At 37.0% G+C, this 21,134-nt stretch overlaps 2 protein-coding genes across 3 annotated transcripts in view; both read right to left on the reverse strand.

The window, feature by feature from the left end:
* Positions 1 to 7,983, reverse strand: part of LOC107702062 (uncharacterized) — a 12,391-nt gene extending 4,408 nt beyond the window's left edge. The window contains exons 1-5 of one of the 2 annotated variants that reach the window (XM_016504253.1): positions 7,967 to 7,983; positions 7,778 to 7,869; positions 1,008 to 1,831; positions 779 to 900; positions 448 to 600 (exon numbers count right to left, since the gene is read on the reverse strand). In XM_016504253.1, coding sequence (XP_016359739.1) covers positions 448 to 600; positions 779 to 900; positions 1,008 to 1,773 — 1,041 coding nt within the window. In that variant the 5' untranslated portion in view covers positions 1,774 to 1,831; positions 7,778 to 7,869; positions 7,967 to 7,983. Of the gene's footprint in view, positions 1 to 447; positions 601 to 778; positions 901 to 1,007; positions 1,832 to 2,147; positions 2,374 to 7,777; positions 7,870 to 7,966 lie in introns of those variants that run through there. The other variant, XM_016504252.1, reaches the window with a different exon arrangement.
* A 4,119-nt stretch (positions 7,984 to 12,102) lies between these two features.
* LOC107702063 (4F2 cell-surface antigen heavy chain-like) lies at positions 12,103 to 19,017 on the reverse strand. The gene is given in 9 exon segments (XM_016504255.1): positions 12,103 to 12,508; positions 12,953 to 13,138; positions 13,464 to 13,590; positions 16,022 to 16,152; positions 16,666 to 16,754; positions 17,334 to 17,507; positions 18,091 to 18,278; positions 18,363 to 18,573; positions 18,903 to 19,017. Coding segments are annotated over 8 exon segments (1,434 nt in total). The 5' UTR covers positions 18,554 to 18,573; positions 18,903 to 19,017; the 3' UTR covers positions 12,103 to 12,160.
* Between the last annotated feature and the right edge of the window lie 2,117 nt (positions 19,018 to 21,134).

Genomic DNA, 21,134 nt, shown 5'->3' on the forward strand with positions numbered 1-21,134 from the left:
TGGGGTTTTACAACGCCCCTTAGCTGTTATAAATTCACTGTAAACCACGGCTTCTTGGGGCTTATTGCTTTCATTTATTCCTGTGATGAAAATGCAGAATTTCCAGCAGCCATTACTCCAGTCTTCAGTGTCATGTGATCCTTCTAAAGTCATTCTAATATGCTGATTTGCTGCATAAGAAACGGTTCTTATTATTACCAATGTTGCAAACAGTTGTAAAATGTTTTTGTGGAAGCCATGATATATTGTTCAGGATTCTTTGATGAATAGAAATAAATAGCATTTATTTGAAATAGATTTTGTTGTAACATTATAAAAGTCTTCACTGTCACTTATTCAGCAAGGATCCATTAAATTGTTAAAAAAAGCATTAATATGTTTAAAATCTTACTGACCCCAAACTTTTGAACGGCACAAAATTATTTAGTAAATTAAAAGGTATTTTGCCTGTGTGCTGGAGGACCCCAGAGGTTTGTCTGAGGACCCAGGACCGAAGTTCAGTCCATAACCGAATCTTGTTCCTTCTCCTGGTCCTGACCCCTGCACATGGAGACTAGACTGATGCAGAGAAGGTCCAAATGAACGGGATGATTGCCCAAACTTTCAAAATAGAAAGAAAAGGTTGTATATAATGTAATGAATGTTGCATGCTAGCATAACCAGTTTAAAATACAGAACATGAAAATTAAATGCGCTGCTATGATGTTAAAGTCATTGATGCATCAATCTAATATGCTTGACCAGGCTAACAATCTGTCTGATAGTGCAGATGACTGACCTGAGGCCATGTCATGTGATCTTCGGATGTCCCGGGCTCGTGACCCTGCTCTTGCTGCAAGCAGGCCTGAGGATGATGATGCTGAACCAGTGCAGGGTTGAGGGGCATACGCAGTGAACAGTCTAAGCAAGAAAATCACTTCTTTCATTAAAAATAACACTTAAGGTTTGAAAGTAACGGCATGTCAAGACAGGTCAACACACAAAAGATGGCGTTATGTTATTCGTACCTTTCTGCAGGGAGTTTATTTGTTTCAGATGAGGCCCTCCATGCTCTGAATAAACCATGGATGAGTTTGAATCTTGCGGGAGGTGCTGCGTTAAGTCCAGGCCGTTGTTGTCGTCAGCTTGTAGCTGGAGCCAAATGGGGTGATTGAACCTGCCGGTGGAGGGCGAAGGTAAAGAGGGAAAGAACTGCAGTGACCCATCTATCTGTGATTGGCTTAAGATCTGGCCAGGCGAGAAGTGTTGAGGTCGTTTAGGAGGAGAAAAGGATGGAGGAGGCAAGGGCGTTGGCGGTGGGCTAAGAACCAGAGGGAAGGAGAGGGTATGTGAAGGAGGAGTAGAGTTGTTGAAGCCGCTCTGCTCTCCTCCGCCCTGCATTCGGAAGGTGCTACGACTGCAAAATGCCTCGGAGAAAGAATCCAGTTTTTGTTGCTGATGCCCAGTTGTTTCATAACTCTCTGATGCCTCTTGTTGGTGGCAGTGAGAACTCCAGTCAGTCTCATAAACTCCAGCTTGTGCCTTGTTCCTGTTCAGTCCAATAGAGGACACAGGGGACATATTCCCCCAGTAAGCAGTGTTCGCTGATTGATCTATTCCATTCATAGAGCTCCCGGTGCCATCCGTGGCTTCACACGGGACCTCAAACTGGCCGAGCCCACTCATTGAACCTTGCTGGTAAAGGTCGTGGCTTGACCTTTGTCCTTCTGTCTGAGGGCGAAACATGGGAGTGTAGGAGAGCGACTCGGGCTCGGGAGATGTATGGTCAGCCATGTGGCGTGTTGAAAATGGCTGCACCCTCGAGTTAAAGGACGCTCATAGCATCTGAAAACTGAAAAGGCACACAAAGACAATCAGAAGTCATCAAAACCCTTTCAACCTCACGAGCGTTAGTGAGCCAAACCACACAAACAAACGCGATGAGATATTTTCCCAACCGCTGAATGGTTTGTCTTTGCCTTCCTCTGTAACAATTGGTTTTAAAGACAAATATTCACACAGAAATGCGGAAACGTTACAGCAAAGAAAAAACTGAGAAACGTCTACAGCTATCGAAAGAAAAGAAACGGCCTTTGTTCTACGGCTTTTGTTTATCTTTTCACTTTCTCTCTCATCCTTCTTTCTCACTCTATTTGTCTAGTACTCACCAGTGTTGCCCTTTCTTTATCCATAACCTGTTGTTTTTGCTTGTGTGCTATCCCTTCATGTCGACCTGTGAGTTGTGTGCCGTGTGCGACCCTTGTCTCCAACTAACAAAATTAAAATACTGCCACGTGTGAAAGCAGGTGCTCTCTCTTGCTCTTCCTCACTTGTGCACATTATCATACTTAAATGTGAAAACACTTTCTCACACATATTTCTTTCACAGCTGCCACCGATCAAAAGGTAAGTCGTCGGTTGTCATAGAGTCACCCCCTCCCTTAAAACCCAGAACCGAAAACCACATCCTGAGGAAGCAGTCACGGATCTCCCTCTATCTCTCTCTTTCTATATCTCTCTCCCTCTTCTGTCTTGCTCTCCTCCTTAACCTCTTTTCCTTCTCAGTCTATTTTTATCCATTCTCCTACATCACACGTCGCATACTCACAGTCTCCCATTGATCACCACCATCTTCTCTCGGTCCAAAGAGGGTCTCATTCATGGTGAACAGACAGACGATAGAGCAAACAGGGCTGAATCCGGACTAACCTTACTTTACAAGATTTTTTAACAATTAACAAAAACTGTAGGATGAAAGCTTGTTGTCTTCAATGATGCTGGCAAGTTATGAGACTTTTTGTGCTTGCGGCTCAGAGTGTTATCTTGAGATTCGCATCTGTTGTGGTTAGTGACTTGAGTGTAAAGAACGTAAGAGTTGTCAAACTGGCAGGTAAGGCGTGGGTGTGCGTGTAAGTGTATATGACATGAGTGAGAGCAAAGCTTCCTGTCGTGTGTGTGTGTCAGTCATATTTTTCTTGTATTTGTATGCGTTTGAACGGTTGTCTTTTTGTTAATGTTATGTGGTGTGTTAAATGATTAACTTAATTGCTTTATTGAGATTTTGTGCATGCATATACTGTATGTGTGTGTGTTAATGTGTGATTTTTTTCTTCTTCTGTGCATGTGTTTGTGTGGGCGAAAAGACAAACTGTGTTTACGCCAGTGAGAATCTGTGGTTGCTCAAAATCATGTGACGGGAAGTTGACCATGAAACAACGACAGAACAGGAAGTGGACAAGGGAAACCTCCGTACACCCCGCCTCCGCTCTCTCGCTCGCTCTCTGCAAGTGTATCCCTCTTATACCCACAATGTAAAATCGTTTCCATACCGCATACATTGTCTCTGCACCCCTCTTTCCACCCACATGTAGTGTTTTCCTCTCTTTTCTTTCTGCTCTTTCTTTTCTCTCTCTCTCATGCTAACTTATTTGCATCATTTTAACTGTTAATTCTTAGATAAGAGCAGTTCAGCATAATCATGCATTTTTATTTTGAATGACAGGTCTATACTACAGGTCCACCCACTCTGTCTCTGTGCGTCGTATCTCGGTCAGAGGCATTAAACTTTGAGAGACGGTGAATCTGGACGGCCCCCGCACAGGTTGTAGGTTTAGCAGTTTGGCTGATGAGGGTGTTGTTAATTCAGTGGTGAGTACAGTATGAATGTACCTGCAGAAATCGCCTACACAAACCTCACCATTAGCATACTGTGGGTGAAAGAATAAAGGTGTAAGACAATACGCCAAGTGAAGACTGATTCCTAGACCAGAGAAATGTCGATTTTTCACTCTCGCTGCCCTACTTTTTTAGCTTTTGCCTTTTAAAATCTACTTTGTGCAAGTTTTTATATTCAAGAACCGAGAGTGTGAGAATTTAGGACTTTAAATACCAGCTTTGTTCCATGAAATGTTCAATCTTAAATCAATATTGCATACCCAAAAGCTATACGCGATCAGATAATACTGGAGAATGGCAAGCGGGTTAAGGAGGGACAAAAACAACATAGGATATAATTGATGGAAAGAGGAGTGTGGAGGCTGTTTTCTAGTTTTCTGTCAGATGTGTGAAAGACTGAACAGAGGAGGGGGAAAGCAGCAGAGCGGTTTGGACTTTTTTTCCCCTCTCTCTCTCTATCATTCTATCAAACCGTTTATCTTATCTTTGAGACAACCTTCATAATGCAGAGAGATCACAGACGAATGTGTCAAACAAATGAAAGAAGTGACGGAGGAATGAAAGGAGAACCTAAAACTGTAGTTTAGGTTACAAAAATAAATGAATGTGTATTTTACTGGTGCGAGTTACGTCCCCCAAAACCTATAGTATCTAATGAATTTAGGTGATTCTCCATTATTAGTCTGCTCCTGACTGATGCAGAGTGAAATGTGTTGATGATGCATTTTAGGAGGAGTAAGAATTCATTCATTTTTAAAACATCAGCTAATTCAGAAACGGCTAATGCGTTAAGCAAGCTCCCACTGAATTTCAGTCGTCAAACTTTCCAGCCAATTACAATTGACAACATGTGGTGTATGCTAGCAACAATTGATAATTTCATATCAGGGAAGAGAATAGCTGGAAATACATGATGACATGAAAATATCTTTTATTGTCGTGTACATTTACTGCTATAGATTCTGTAGCATTTTTAGGTCTTGTAGCATGAATTGCTAATATTGTGAGGTTCTTCATTTAAACTGTATAAACGTGTCTGTTAAATTATTTAATGTAACTAAATATAAATGTACAGTTCAGTCTCTGATTCTTATGTCTGGCCGCCCATGTCTTCCCAGCTCTGTAACAGTGGCCTTTTTAAGTCATGAAAGCATTTACTATTACAAAGACAAACTTTTTTTAGTTTTGGAATTGTTTACATTTTGCTGGTGGCACTTTTTAATAGCTGTAATGTAATGCTAAAATATTTTAACTCAAATCAAATGATAAACACAAAAGTGTTCGCATACTGGTTAGTGGATAAATGACCCAAAGTCCGTTGAAAGAGGCAAAATCTGCAATTCATTATATTTATGTATTTGCATGGAAATATATATATTTTTTTGCCAACATTTATTTTCATGGGTAGGTCTTTTTCGGTGCTAAATGTTACGCATTAACCAGTTGACCCTTACTTAAATTATGTCTATAAGGCGACCCTAGTTTCAAATGCATCTGTGTTAGACCTGTAAAAAGTGAATATGGTATATGCAAATTAGATAAATCTAGCATTAGAAGTTACACAAAACTGATAACAAATTACTTTTTGAATGTGTGCTTTTATATGATTACGTGAATATATTTTGGAGAGGTTTTGTTCAAAAGGTTTTCGAATGAGAGAATGATAGTGATGCATCTCACCGAATCACTGCAGTCTTATCCATACAATGATTATTGATCAGATTTATCACCGATATGATCAAATTGTTGTGTGTTTGTTTATTTGATGGGTTTTTTCATATCGGTGCTCTAGACGAAAAATAGCAAATTGAGCAAATTTTCCACTGAGAGTCTTTCTGTGTTCTGATGTGTTCGAATCTAAAAATGTTTATTGCAAAAGGCTAAACATGAATGCACATACACAGGCATCAGAAGCAATCTGTCCTCATAACAGCTTTAATAAAATCTTACATTTTCACGCCATATCCAGTATTTGTCAATTATATGTATAAGAAAATTAACAAAAATTATCTGATGTAAATATCTGTATTATCTGATGACATACAGAAAGCTGCTAATGGCTGTTTTTTTTTTCTTCAAGATTTTGTTTATATTAAACAGGTGCTACCTAGATTATATATCTTGTCTTTCATAGTCAAATAGTAAAACATATTCATAGTCAAATAACTGCAACGCAACGACAGTTAAGTGATGTTTCTAAGGACTCCCAGAGCCTCGCATCCAAACCTACATACAAGTACACAATTTATTTCTAAATGAAGACATACCATAGACTACTATTTTATATAGAGATAATTAGAATTACTATAGATTAAACCATCTAACAAATGTCTTTAATTTATCTGACACTGTCTGAATATGTGATTCATGCGTTTTACCTAAAATATCAGTCAGTTTACGTAAAGCCAATTCGACATTTTCTTTTTCGGATTCCATTTAAAAAAAAAAAATTGCTAATTTGTTGTTGGAGACTATTGTCATATTCAGTTTGACCCAATACAAATAATGTAGATCTGAGTTTTAAAATCAACATTTTGTTGTCTTACAAAAAGCCCAACACCCATTCAGTACCTCAATAAAAAAGACATAACACTAAGTAGTACTTATGCATATTAAAGCTAAATTTGGCCGCAGTGATCAGTATACAGGAAATATGCCCTTGGTGGATGTCAACATCCTCACAGAATAGACGCAAAACTCTTGCATAGACATAATTTAAAGCATTCAAAAAAGGTTAAAAGGACAAACCAGAAACTATTGCAATTCTATTAGTAGAAGGTTTCTTGTTAAATCCTTTTTTTTTTCAAGTGTAAAGTATAATCACTGAAATTTGTGGCTAATTATTTATTATATAAATTTTCAGGAATAATCCTTGCTTGGATTAGTTGTCTGCAGCACCAAAGTCATAGAGGCGGTTGTAGGACATTATCCGTCAGGTGAGTTTAATTTAATAAATAACAATTCTGAATCACTTTTCTCTACATGACATTATACTTTGCAATAATAGCAAAAACCATCAGAGAATTCTTAAGTTCGCTTATTAGACCCTGCTGAGTAAAGATGAAATGTAAGGAAAAGACAGAAGAATCAGACAATACATTATTAAGAGTCCGAGTTATTAATAATTTGCATGGTCCACCATCAACAAAAAATAGGTAATTACTGACTGCTGTTTGTGTTAAAGGGCAGGACCTTGCACACACTTCCATAATCCATAATCATTCCATAATCCAAATCATCAATTGACACAGCTCTTCAAGGAACTACAACTGCACATAAAAGGCGAGACAGAAATTATCCTCAAAGCAAAAAAATAAATAAATAACCTTACCCATTAAAAAAATGTTTTCTGAAAATGACTTCCAGAAATAGAAGCTGTGATTATTATAGAGATTTTAGTAGTTAGGGCGCAGAACTAAGAACAGGTTTTCAAACTTCTTTTTCTCGCAGGATTGTACGCATTCCAATTCTGTTTCTCATGAGAATGATTCACAGGGACACGTGATTGTCTACAGATTATCCGAAAATTATCAATATTCTACTTTGTCATTCGCAATGCGAAGAATGTCACAGAAGCCACTATAAAGTAGTCATGGAGCAAGCTAGTAATAGTGCTGAAAATACTGATAAGTATTATCACAGTACGCATCTCATAAACTAAAGAATGTTCATTAATGAAAGATGTTCATTAATTAAATGTAAAAAGAGTTACATTACAGTCAAAAAAATACCTCATTCAGTCTACACTGAGATTCTAATGTGTCCTCTATACTCCAGTCGTTTTCCGAAACTAGGCCTCAACATCAATGAAATCTTTCAGGCTACACGCAGAGCCATGTTGCTTAGATGAAACTGTTTTTGCGCAAGTCTGGTGCAATACACAATCTTATGACTTTCAAAAACAAGTGAAATGCGCCTGCATTGCTTTACATTCAAGATGTAAAAGCAAACAAGATGAGTGTCAGCACAGCCATATCTGTCTTGTATAACTTTGTTTCCAGAACTGAAATATATGTTCTCATACTTGTAAAACACTACCTATTAGTCAGTTTTAGCACTCGCTAACTCACTTCACTGTCTGTTTTTGTTGTCTTGTTCATAAACAGAGTAAGATGTCACTTACCTCTCAGTTCTGAAGTCAAGGCCTTGCAAGACAGTTGAACTCTACGAGCTACATGCACGACTGTATACACGAGTGAATGAAGGAAGGATGCACTGTTAAGGTAAGACAGACAGAGAGAAAGACATTGAGAAGCTCTGCGGAGGCGTTAGTGATGGTTAACTTTTCGCTATGGCAGTCTTCTCTTGGTACCTCTGATCTTTTGAAGCCATTGTCATTGTGATCCTGGAAACGAGTGAGAAAAAACATCATACACCATAGAGGGAGAGAGAAAGAAAAAAACTTTATTGCTCCGACTCAGACCTCAGAGGCAGCTCTCAGTTTGACAAAGCGCCTGTCCTTGCCACTACTTATTTTTTCACTCTCTCTTTCTTATCCATCTTGTATTTGATTGCTATTTACCGCTGTTAAATGCTGTTTGGGAAAAACAATTCTACAACTATTTGTTCCATGTTATATTTTATTGTATTTCCATGGTCTCCGGTTTTACCTCCAGGGGCTTCAACCAGGGGTCCAGAAAGGCACTTAATTTGGTCAGAAGAAGATGCTAATAATAATAAAAAAGCATAATAAAATTAATACACAGTGTTTGAATAGCAGAAATGTTTTTCATTTAAACAGCAGTTGATTTTGGATATAACATGCTAAGAGCAGTTTTTTAGTGCACTGACAACTAATCTAAATAACTGAAGTCAAAATATTATTTAACATCAATTAATCAACCAAAATGCATTAGGATACTACAGCAAAACTAGTTTAAAGAGTAAGATTGGGTAGAAATGGCCCTTAAAGGAACAGTTCACCCTTAATAAAAATGAATCATTTATTCACCTTCATGTTGTTCCAAACAAGTATGACATTCTTTCTTCTGCTGAACACGAAGACATTTTAAAGCAAGTTTGGACTTTTTATGTTTATACAATGAAAGTTAAAGGGGTTCAAAAAACAACGCTGACTTGTATGAGACTGCTTTCAAAATATCTTCTTTTGTGTTCCACATAAGAAGTCATAGTCTTTGGAACACACATGAGAATAAGTCATTATTGACAGAATTTTTATTTTTAAGATTCAGGTTACCATCTCTACGTGTAGGTGACATATTTCAGTAGGCCTTTATTAATGATGAGGTATGAAAATGATTGTTGAAATTGCAACGCAGCCGCCCTCATTCATTTTAGGGAGAGTCACTATTTCATGCAGAGATTTTGAAGAGTTTGACAAACAACGGTATATATTTGATATCGAAAGTCACACTTTTGCTGAGAATAATATAGTTTGGTGATGATGATGGTAGTGATAATGGAGGAGGTGATGAAGAAACGTTTGAGATGAAGATGGGGTTCAAGATAAAAGGGTTTATAGTGATGTGAGTAGGCTGTATCAGTAAAACCGAGAGTCAGGCATGACTGGGCATTGTTCGGTGACGAGTTTCACATCAACAGGGCGAGAGGGGGCGTTGTCTTTCTCTCTCGTCTCTCTTATTGAGAAGGAGGGAGGAAAAGGAGAGAGAGAGAGAAACAGAGCCAGACATGATAAAGCCTGTACAAAAACATGAAACGGTGAGTGTGGTTCAAAGTTACCAGAAATTTTTCCTGATTTTAAAGGCATTTCAAGTGAATGACTTAAGTTGATTAAGATAAGTTGCTGTGTGATTTGACTCCATTTTCAGAGTCTCAAAAAACCCGATTCACTGCCGTCAAAAGTTGCCCACAGTCAAAACGAAAGCCCCATCCCCACAGAAAAGACACACACAATCACATAGGTACACACACACACACAAAGACATGAAGACACGTTTGACAAATACATGTAACACACACACGGGTTTGTGACCACACTCTGTCATCTCAAGAGTGCGACGTCGTGTTTTACCAGAAACACGTCGCTGTCTCCGACGACTCTGAAATATCACTGTACCCCCGCTGACATTCAAATCAACACACACATGCACAAACAGCTGTTATAAAGCCGTCTGAGACAGAATCAAAGTATCACAACTACTTACTATGTGCACAAATATTGCTTCAAACATTTTTTTTTTATAAACAAATAATAGTATAATGACTAAACACAATTTGCTATATTTCGGTTTATAATTTTATAACGTAGTCCTTTTTCTAATGTTGAGATTGTCATTTCCAACTATAAAACTTTGGTTTATTAGTGTTATTTTACTTTTGTAAAATAATACAAAAATGCATAAAATATTTACATTGTCATAGTGAAGTAAAATAAAAAAAATAATAGTTTGAAGCAGTTGTACAAATAAGTGTTTTATACCTCATATGTGACCCTGGACCTTAAGTCGCTGGGGTATATTTGTAGCAATAGCCAAAAATACATTGTATGGGTCAAAATGATTGATTTTTCTTTTATGCCAAAATCATTAGGATATTAAGTAAAGATCATGTTCCATGAAGATATTTTGTAAATTTCCTACCGTAAATATATCAAAACTTAATTTTTGATTAGTAATATGCATTGCTAAAAACTTCATTTGGACAACTTTAAAGACGATTTTCTCAATATTTTGATTTTGTTTTTGCACCCTCAGATTCCAGATTTTCAAATAGTTTTATCTCGGCTAAATATTGTCCTATCCTAACAAACCATACATCAATGGAAAGTTTATTTATTCAGCTTTAAGATGATGTATAAATCTCAATTTCGAAAAATTGACCCTTATGACTGGTTTTGTGGTCCAGGGTCACATACTTACGTTGCAATTACTTAAACACATGCAGCTCTAATATTTACAACAAAAATGTCACCAAAATGAGTGTCATTGATCGTGTCGGTGTCTAGATTTTTAAGTGTAATAAAACAGGAAAGCACAAGCTAACTTTGATTCAGTCAGTGCACAAATGTTTAAATAGCAAAGCGCTGAAGGTAAAATATGTTACATGTAGAAACTGTTGTTTTGTTCTGTCTTTATATGAATATCAACTGACCTGGATGTTTTTTCCCTTTTGATTGTAGTTTTTACCAAACATCTTTTAGTTCTCACCAAACATTTTTTTGTGATCTATTTCTGTTCTTTACCTTGTACCTTGTATGTTGTAAACTTCACTTAACTTGATTTAGATTGTATGAATATTAATTGTTATTAATATAATTGTATTTATTATTTTTATTGATACTATAAATAATTGCTCTTTTATAATGAACAGAAATTAGAAAATGTATTAATTTTATTTTAAAGGGTTCTGATGGTTTATCACTACAACCGAATACAATAAATACATTTTGCTCTTGTAGTTTGTCTGGATTTGTAATTTTTCTGTACTACAAAATTTTTCTTCTGTCTGTGGGAGGACATGCAAACGAACAGCCCTCACCACCACTTATATCTGGGAAAGTTCACAATCAGAATTAGATAAAGATTTCTTACAAGATCGATCTCTTTCTGTCTCATACACATGTTAACACAGAGATTCAAGCCCAGAATACGGTTTATTGCCGAGGAAAATATTATATGGGACCTGCAGAAACAAAAGGTAAATAAATGAGAATTATACACCATTGAAATTTCAGATTTGACCTATGACCTTACATTAATCAACACTAGACTGTCATGAAAAACAAACAAAAAAACAAATGGGGCATCAGGTAAAATATAAAATTACCAAATCTCGTTGTTATTAAAAAAGAAGAGGCACTTTCCCCCATATGCAGTAGTGCACATCCTGAGTAAAAAAAAAAAAAAGAGTGTCTAGAATATTTTAATTACTGTATAAATCAAACTTTGTGATAATGAGCCATCATGTTACTTATTTCTTAACTGAATAACTAGATTTATGAATTGTCATGCTGACCCCATTCTGCATATAGGTGCTGGAAGAAATGTTATTTTTTTACAAGCTAAAGTGTGCAGGAAGTAATAGTTTTATATAGTCCATATCACGATCGCACATGACACACATACACACACACACCTGTTAACTTTAGAGTCTTCCTTTTCCTGCCCTGAGAACTAACGACAAATGGCATGGAGCCAAGACACAAGCGCACAACAATTATGTATTGTGAGTATAAAGTCAAGGTTTTTCATTATAAAAGACACCGATTTAAAAAAGGACACACATACAGCAGTAAACATTTATCAGATTTTGTAGTTAAGTTGATTTATTTTTAAGGTGGTTTTGTATAAACACGTCTTTGCACTGAAAGCAGACATGGAACACCTTTTTATCCAACTTTATTAGTAGATAAGAGATGTCAAATTTAATACACACAATGACTGAAAAAAAAGTTATTTTAAATCACTTTAAGATTTGTAATATTTAGACTACTTAAACTCCTCGAAGCAAAAAGACACTATTTTATGAGATCTCAGAGAAAAACAAACAGCTCTGAGACGATATGTGAGGATCTGCATATGTTTGTCTAACCAGCATAAGGATAAGACAACAGAACAGCCTGTTTGGGCCCAAGCTGAAACTTTTCTAAGGAGACCATGCTATCCACGGCTAGATTCGCAGCATCTGTGGTGAGGCGAACCTGAGCTTGTGTCGGCAGGTCTCTATAAGTGAGGTTCATGGTTACATGGTCGTTTCCCCAGTTCATGGCAGGAAGGAAGGGTTCGCGTTGATCCCAGAGGCGGACAAATGCTAATGAAGTGGGTGAACTGAAAAGGCTGACATATTCTCCGTGCAGAAGTGATCACTCTTTTCCCCTCAGATGAGTGAGTGTTTTGAAGAAGTTACGAACTGCGATATGCTCCTCCTGCAGAGTCTGAATGAGTGGAAGATAGAGAGAGCAAGATGCAGTGTTCTGGATTTAAATTTGTAATTAGTACAGTGATGAGATCATATCTACTTGTTATGAATAGTCATGTGAATAATCAAAATGTACCTTTGCTGTTGCATTCGTCATAGATAATGAAAATTTGCATATGAAAATACGTAGCTGATATATTTTAGCATATTTAATTAACTATTGTTTTTGTGAACCAAGAACACTAAGTTACCAGAATACATTTTGTGTGTTGAATTTCTTTGAATCGCAGTTTAGTAGGCTAAATTCTCCTCCAGTCATTTTGAATTCAGTCACAATCTGTGGCGTGTAACCCATTCAATTCAAATTCCAACTAATGAATTTAAAGGGAGCCAATTTTTTAATTCTGAATTTTGCAACCAAACACTGATTCAGCTAACCATTTATTTATGCTCTACTCACCCCAGCCTTCAGTCCAATCTCATCTCCAGCGCTGAACACAGGTGTGCCCGGGAGGGTGAACAGCAGCATTTGATAGAGTCTTATGGGCGCTGCTGGAGTTCTGGAAGCCAGAGAACCCAGAGTCCGTCCACTCAGACTCCAGCCCAGACTCGTCTGCAGGTGATCAACGTAGAGTATCTGTACCACCTGGGCCTGTCTTATGCCGGGCTCAGCCGGATCAGGCAGTTCAGTCAGGAGCAGGTCAACACTAACTAATGAATTTAAAGGGAGCCAATTTTTTAATTCTGAATTTTGCAACCAAACACTGATTCAGCTAACCATTTATTTATGCTCTACTCACCCCAGCCTTCAGTCCAATCTCATCTCCAGCGCTGAACACAGGTGTGCCCGGGAGGGTGAACAGCAGCATTTGATAGAGCCTTACAGGCACTGCTGGAGAACCCAGAGTCCATCCACTCAGACACCAGCCCAGACTCATCTGCAGGTGACTGAAGTAGTGGTTCTTTATTACCTGGGCCTGTCTTTCACCGGGCTCAGCCGGATCAGGCAGTCCATTCAAGAGCAGGTCAACACCTGAGCGGTTCAGCACGAGAGAGACCTCATCCACAGAGAGACTGGTGACTGATCCCATCAGAGCTCTGAAAGTCATGAGGAAAAAAAAGTGAAAGCTGAAAAAATAATTGGTTCTTGAAAGCTAAAGAAAACAGAAAGTTGAACGACACTTGGCCCAAGTAGAGTGAGCAAGCAGCAATGCTCAATACCCCATCTGGCCAGCAGGTGTAAACAAATCAGAAGAATATGAAATCACTATTTAGATTAGTTCTTAGCACACAATTACAGACACATACACTTTTTTGGTCTGGACACTTTGGTTGAATATAGCTTGTATAGATGGCCAGGAGTCTGTTTTCATGATGTCTCCCAGGTCAGGCAAGAAAATACCACCAAATCCTTTTTTCAACCAGTGTGTACATGCTTCCTAAAAAACAAAGAGTATACATGTAATTCTAATATCTTAAATCTGCTGTTTTTCTAAGATAAGAGATAGGATCTTACTTATTTGACTCTTTAATGCTTCCTTTCTCAACTATCTTTTCATAATTATCAGTGAATCAGCTTTTCCTCCACTCCTACAGAGCATGAGAGAAAGAGAAGTTATTGCATTGATACCATCATGAACCCTCAGCCTGTTTTCACATTATGACCATTATGAAATAAAACCTTGAGCAGGTATTTTTTTAACATTACTAATCTGCAATGACTATAATACTTCTTATATAGTGTTGATATATAAGAATTGAAAAGTTCAACAAATGTTTTGGCTGCTGCATGTGCATACAGTATGTGCAGTTTGTGGTTCTGTAAAATACTGACAAACAAGGCTACTGATCTAAAAAAAATCCCATTTACCTTTCAGTCCCTTTTCAGAGAAGGCATTCACGTCAGATATCTGGTACAGAGGACCTTCGTTCCACCAGTTCATCTCAGGAATGGGTTTACAGCGTGGGGCCTGTACTATGATTACTATTGCTCCAGCTAACACGCCAATCCAGCCGAGCCAGAACAAAACCAGCAAAGCCATACGAGTCCGAACCCACCTGCAGAAAATAAGCAAATCTATATCAAACAGACAGACAGTCAAATGTTTTGTTTTAATGTCATAATCCTCATGAAGGTTGCCTACCCAGCTGTACTGGCGATTTTAATTAACTCGTCTTTGGAGAGGCCAGTATACTTCACTCTAGCATTCTCTGGGACAGTGACCTTCACGCAGCCATTTATTTGAGTTTGTCGGGTCATTAGCTGTTTTTCCTGATCCACCTCCTTCAGTTCTACTTCCTTCATTTCTTCTCTTTATGTAAGGACAGCCTTTTAAAAATACTGGATTAAAACAGATTAAAAGGATGAACTAAAAAAACTAGTGAACAAATTCATTACATCATAAAAATAAGGTTTATTGTTATATATATATATATATTAGTCAGCTACTGTTAAAAAAAACTTTTTTTTTTTTTGTTTAGGGCAATCATTAGATAGTTATTAATTGTAGGTTGCCATAAAATTTTAATAATAAAGAGACCACAAAAATCTTTTTTTTTATTTTTTTATTTTTTAAACAGTACAAAGAAGCAACATAGAGTGATTGTAAACCTAGTAAGGTTACAATAACTGCTGCTGTCATAGTAATAGTGTTAACATTAAGTCAAAGCTTGATATTAAAATGTCAACATATATATATATATATATATATATATAAAATAAAACTTCTATTAACAATAAATAAATAATTCACAAATAAAAATATATAAAGAACACAGTTAAATACCTGTACAGAGTGGAGGCGAGGCGTCCTTTGTGTTTTCGGGCAGAACACAAGAGCACAGTTTGGTGGTCAGTTCACTTTTATGAAGATGACTTCATCTGTTCCCGCCCCTTACCACCAACATACATACAGGACTGGAGGAGTAACAGTAGAGAGTCATAGATTTCTGCGACCAAATGAAATACATTCATGCACATGTCATATATGAATAAAATCAAAGTATTTTCATTGGTCCTTAAGAACGAAAATGTCATATTTTTTACAAATCGGCACATAGTTTTTAATAAAGGATACACTGTATACAGAGTATGAATATACATTCATGGAGTGTTTAGGCTATATTTAGACAAAATGAAAGTGAAGTGACGTGTGGCCAAGTATGGTGACCCATACACAGAATTTGTGCTCTGCATTTAACTCATCCAATCGGAGTAGAGTAACTGTATCACCTGGGCCTGTCTTACACTGGGCTCCGCCGGATCAGGCAGTCCAGTCAGGAGCAGGTCAACACTTGACCGATTCAGCAGATGAGAGACGTCATCCGCGGAGAGACCGGTGACTGATCCCATCAGAGCTCTGAAAGTCATGGGGAGAAAGTGATGGAGACATCTGAGTACCCTGAAATCAAGTTCTGTCTGTCTACCATTTGTTTTCACTAGCTGTGACCCAAATCTGGCCACCAGGTGTCTCTGTTCTACTAAACAAATTCCAGTAACTACCAAACTTCAAAAACTACCACCACATACCTTTTTTTGGTCCCATCGGTTTGGTTGAATATGTCTTGAACAGATGGCCAGGCTTCTGTGTATGCGATGTCGTTCAGATGAGATAAGAAGATGCCGTCCACCCCCTTATTCAGCCAGTATACGCACGCTTCCTATAATAAAAACAGAGAATGGAACAAAAAAATCTGTTTATATGGCTAAGCATTGATTAATAAAATGAATTAAAATTAATTAATTACATTATTCATAATAGTAAAAAAAACTTTCAACGTCCATTTACACTATAGTTCAAAAAAATTGAAGTTAGTAAGAATCATTTAAATTATCTCTAAACAAAGTTGTAATCATTTGATCAAAAGTAAAGTAAAAATAGCAACCTAGTAAAATAATATTACAACTTAAAATAGCTGTTTTCTATTTAAATATATTTAAAAATTTAATTTATTCCTGTTATGGCAAAACTGAATTTTCAGCAGGCATTACTTCAGTCTTCAATGTCACATGATCCTTCAGAAAGCATTCTAATAAGCTGATTTAGTGCTCAAGAAACATTTCTCATAATCATTAATATCGAAAGTGTTTGTAAGGCTTAATATTGTTGCGGAAACTATGATACACTTTACACTTTTCTCTCACTAACTGACCATCAATATATCAGCACTTACTTTGAGTCGCTCAGCAACAGAAGCAGCATTGTTGAACCAGACTGAAACTCCCTCATAATTTGGTGTTAGATCCAGCACTACGGAGATTCCTGAGAGGGAGACAGGAAAACAAGTAGAAAGAAGGGAAAAGGCAGAGGGGAGAGTCAACAAACCGGAAGGCTGTTAAATGATCTTTCTACAGTTTATCTTTCCTGACAAAAACAAAAGGCTAATTTTGTCTTGTATTTGAAGCTTTATTCGAAGGCATATGTTTACTGGAAACCACAGGGATGTTCCTGCTAAACCAACACAACGGTTTTTGAGCTAGTGAATCAGTTCCAAGCCAGTCCTCTATACTAAAATGCTAAAAATGGCATAATGCATACAATATGTGCCATAAATGGTTTGTGAGGAGACTTTTTTTCTAGGATATTTTGGTTTGCTTTGATATATTTCAAATGATACATAAAGAAATAGTTACAAATAGAGTTACAATGAGTAATGCCACATATTCACTATAAGAAAAAAGGCAGGAGGTCAGAGGTTAAACTGCTATTTCAGACAGCTTTCTCCTAAAACAGAGCAACAGGAGCTTAATGATGTCTATCCAGTGACCTATTTTGTGATTTCAAAATAGGTAAGTGAAGTGTTTTATTTTGAAAACCTTAGAAACAAACAAATGAGGTCACCTTTTCTATGTGCTCGGTCCAGCAGAGAAATCAGTTGGCTCTCAGAGCCAAATTCAGGGTTAATGGAAGTTAGTTCCAGTGTGCTCAACTGGTCTGCTTGCACAGTGTGTATTGGACCCAAAACAAGCCCCTTCACCTTCATCTGGTTAAGATAGTCCAGTTTCTCCTCTACTCCTACAGACAGAATGAAAGACAAAAGAGTTAAGAAGAAGAGCATGTGAATGGGAGATCACCATCAGTTAAGGTGCTTCCATTTTCTCAAGCAACAGAGTTCAGGCGGTCTTTCAATTATTAATCTGCTTTGATTGTTTAACCACAGTACTATGTGTGCACAACTGAAGATATCAGGGTTTAAGGTCACTGTACTTGATAATCTTAATCTATAATGTAGATTGTCTACAGTAATTGTGTGAGTGTGTGAACACTTGTGCAATATCGTAAAACTCAGCCAAAAGTTGTGTTAAGAGCAGAAATGTGATGGGGGGCAGATTCATCTTGCGTAGATCAGCAAATGGTTCCTCACATGAGCGAGTCACGAGACAGTCAGTCAGTTTTTGGCTTAGCTACACCATCAGTCTTGCATTTTTCCTAATGCTGTCGTAGCAAAGAGCTAAAATACTGAGACTTTAATGTACTTGAAATTTTATCAAGTATGTATAAAGTGGAGAGATTATGTTTTCCCATTTTTGTTTTAATGATTAACACAAATAATAAGCAATAATCAAATAACTCAGATATTAAATGGAGACATTTTCACCTTTTAGTCCATTTTCAGAGAAAGTGTTAACGTCAGATATCTGGTACAGAAAACCTTCGTTCCACCAGTTCATCTCAGGAATGGGTTTACAGCGTGGGGCCTGTACTATGATTACTATTGCTCCAGCTAACATGCCAATCCAGCCGAGCCAGAACAAAACCAGCAAGACCCAACGAGTCCGAACCCACCTGCAAAAAATAAGCAAATGTATGTTAGACAGGCAGACAGGCACAGACAGACAGGCAGACAGACAGGCAGATAGACAGATATACCCGGCTGTACCGGCGACTTTCATTAACTCCTCTTTGGAGAGGCCCGCAAATTTGACTTCGGTGTCCTCCGGCACTTTAACCTTTACGCAGCCGTTTTTTTCGGTGCCTGTCAGAGTTTCTCCGGTCATCGGCTGTTTTTCCTGATCCATCTCGTTCAGTTCTACTTCCTTCATGTCGTCTTCTTTATTCATGTTTGATGGTAGTTTCAGTGCTGTCGGTTAAACGGAAAATGATTAATCATCGAAAAAATGGACACCAAAACCTCAAAAGTCTAGGACAAAATTTTACATATGGGGCGTATTTGATTTCGAATTAATTTTAGATATATGAAAAATGTTACTTATTTAGACCTAATTGTAAAACACGTTATTCATAAGAGTTTGTGGCCCATTTCAGAGATAAAGAAGAAATAAAATATTTTGAAAGAATCTTACATTTGTTTGCAGAAGATATTATATTATTTTACGTTTTCTCAGAATTGTGTTTTATTTCGAAACTGTATAATCTTAATGAATGAATAAATGCATGAATGAGACATACCTGCAAAAAGAAGAAGCTTCCGTTTCAATCAGGATCCCCGCTGTTAAACTCCACAGAGGCTGGATCTGACGGTCAGTCCGGTTTATATAGTGCCGACTCCACATGCATACGCCCATTCGCTATAAGGAGGAACTCCAAAGGAACTTTGACACCAATAAGACTACTTGATTGACTTCTGCAACATCATCAAATAACGCGCATTTTAATGCACTGAATTTACGTAGGCCTACTGCTCGAGAAGTTACGCTACAATCACGACAGTAGTGAGTAGCTATGTTTCCATCACCCTATTTTAATGCGCATTTTGAAGTATGAGAAACGAGTGATGGAAACGCAAACTTAGCCTAATTCGCAAAAAAAGTTTTTACGCTCGGTTTTTGACTTGTGCGAAAAAGGGTTGATGCGAATAATGGGAGATGGAAATGCATTTTGCGCATTTTGCGAAAAAGGGTTGATGCGAATAATGGGAGATGGAAATGCATTTTGCGAATAAATTCCTCCAAGCGCATCAAAAAAGTCATGTGACTTTGCGCTATGGGACGGCAAAGCCTGCATCTGAAATGTTGTTATGGTCATTCGGAAATGCACGAGCATAGTCTGTCATCAAATTATTTCTGTATAATTGCCTCCCAGAAATGTCTTACACGACTGCGTTCCCAAACAGCTGCATCCACCTCCGAAAACAATGACCGCATTCACTGTGTTTCGTCTGCTCGCTCTGAGGCGCAAGCAATTTATTATATATCAAAATGACTATATTCTCCTACTTTTCTTAGTGCTTTATAGTGCCAGTTTATCAGGAAGTGACGATTTTGTTCTCTTTGACTTGTTGGATGGGAACGATGCTTGTTCGCAAATGTTTGATCATTTTTTATAAAGTTAAATTCGCACCTTAAATGCTCCCTTTCCAAATCCTGAGCGCATCATTGAGCATGCGTTCACTTGAGTGAACTGGAATTCATTCCGCAAACATGCCCATGAGAACCAATATACTCTCCTTAATGAAAAACATGAAAAGTGGAAAAAAATGTGCTTGAGATTATTCTGATCAGCAATAGCTTATAAAGTACAAAACTGAATGGTTTTACTGCATTTACTGCTCAAGCATGTCATAAAACATTGGGTTGAACTGTAACAAAAGCTTTAGCACACACAGGATGAATCTTTTGATCAAGGTAGTGGCTGTTGATAAGAGACAGTGAAATACAGTAATGATCTATTAAAGTAACCAATCCTTTGTTTTGTTTTTTTCCTCCACAACTTTTCATCTTTTCACAATCTTTTAAAAATACAGATCATCTAGATTGCTATTTCATTATTATGTATGTGTTTAAAAAGACACTATAAAAGCTTTTAATTTTAGTTCTTTAAAAAAAAAAGCCACAGGCCACAGTCACATACAAGCACATGATGGCTTGTTTCATATCCTCCTGAGAACCAGAAATTAAAAAGCTTTGTGAATTTAGTATTTTTTCATGTCATTACATTGTTTAAAGCATAAGAAAAAAATGGTAAAATAACATTTTTGAAAAATTATATTTTATTTATATGTTATGCTATGTCCTCTGTAGAGGACACCAGGACACAGTTTTTCTAAAAATAAAATGACAAGAATAGACATGAAAAAGCAAAAACAATGGGAAATTTTTAAAAATCACCAATCAATTTTTAGGTTTCAGGATTTTTTTATACCTAACTTTGTTTAAGGTTGCTTTATGCAATATGTGTGTGAAAATTACATAAACTGGTTTTCCCATTAAGCACAATGTTATCTATACACTGCATCTAATTTGCATATTAAAGTGCTGTTGGGACAGCATGTTGAAAAAAGAAGTGTAATAATGGGAGTAGTAATTGGCCAGATTTTCATAATATCTAATATTTCATAAGAATATTGATATATAATTTGTTTTCCTATTCAATTCTTTTGTCTCCCAAAATGTATAATAAACATGCTTTTAGTCCTGGTGTCCTCTACAGTGGACATGCATGAAATGTTGTCCTGTTTCATAACAGGAAGTCATATTTTGATTTGAAACCCCATAACATTTTCCTGGGATGTTGATTTATGACAAACAATTTGAAATTTAATCAGATTTAAATTGTAATTACAAAATATTATCATATTTCCATAAGGATGTACAATTTTATCACTAAATTAATGTCAGCCATTTTTAAAAACCAAGGAGAGGGAGTGGCCATGGTGAAACATCCAATCATTTGGTATCTCTG

Source organism: Sinocyclocheilus anshuiensis, unplaced genomic scaffold (assembly GCF_001515605.1).
Source record: "Sinocyclocheilus anshuiensis isolate Anshui unplaced genomic scaffold, SAMN03320099.WGS_v1.1 scaffold318, whole genome shotgun sequence".
Taxonomy (NCBI): domain Eukaryota; kingdom Metazoa; phylum Chordata; class Actinopteri; order Cypriniformes; family Cyprinidae; genus Sinocyclocheilus; species Sinocyclocheilus anshuiensis.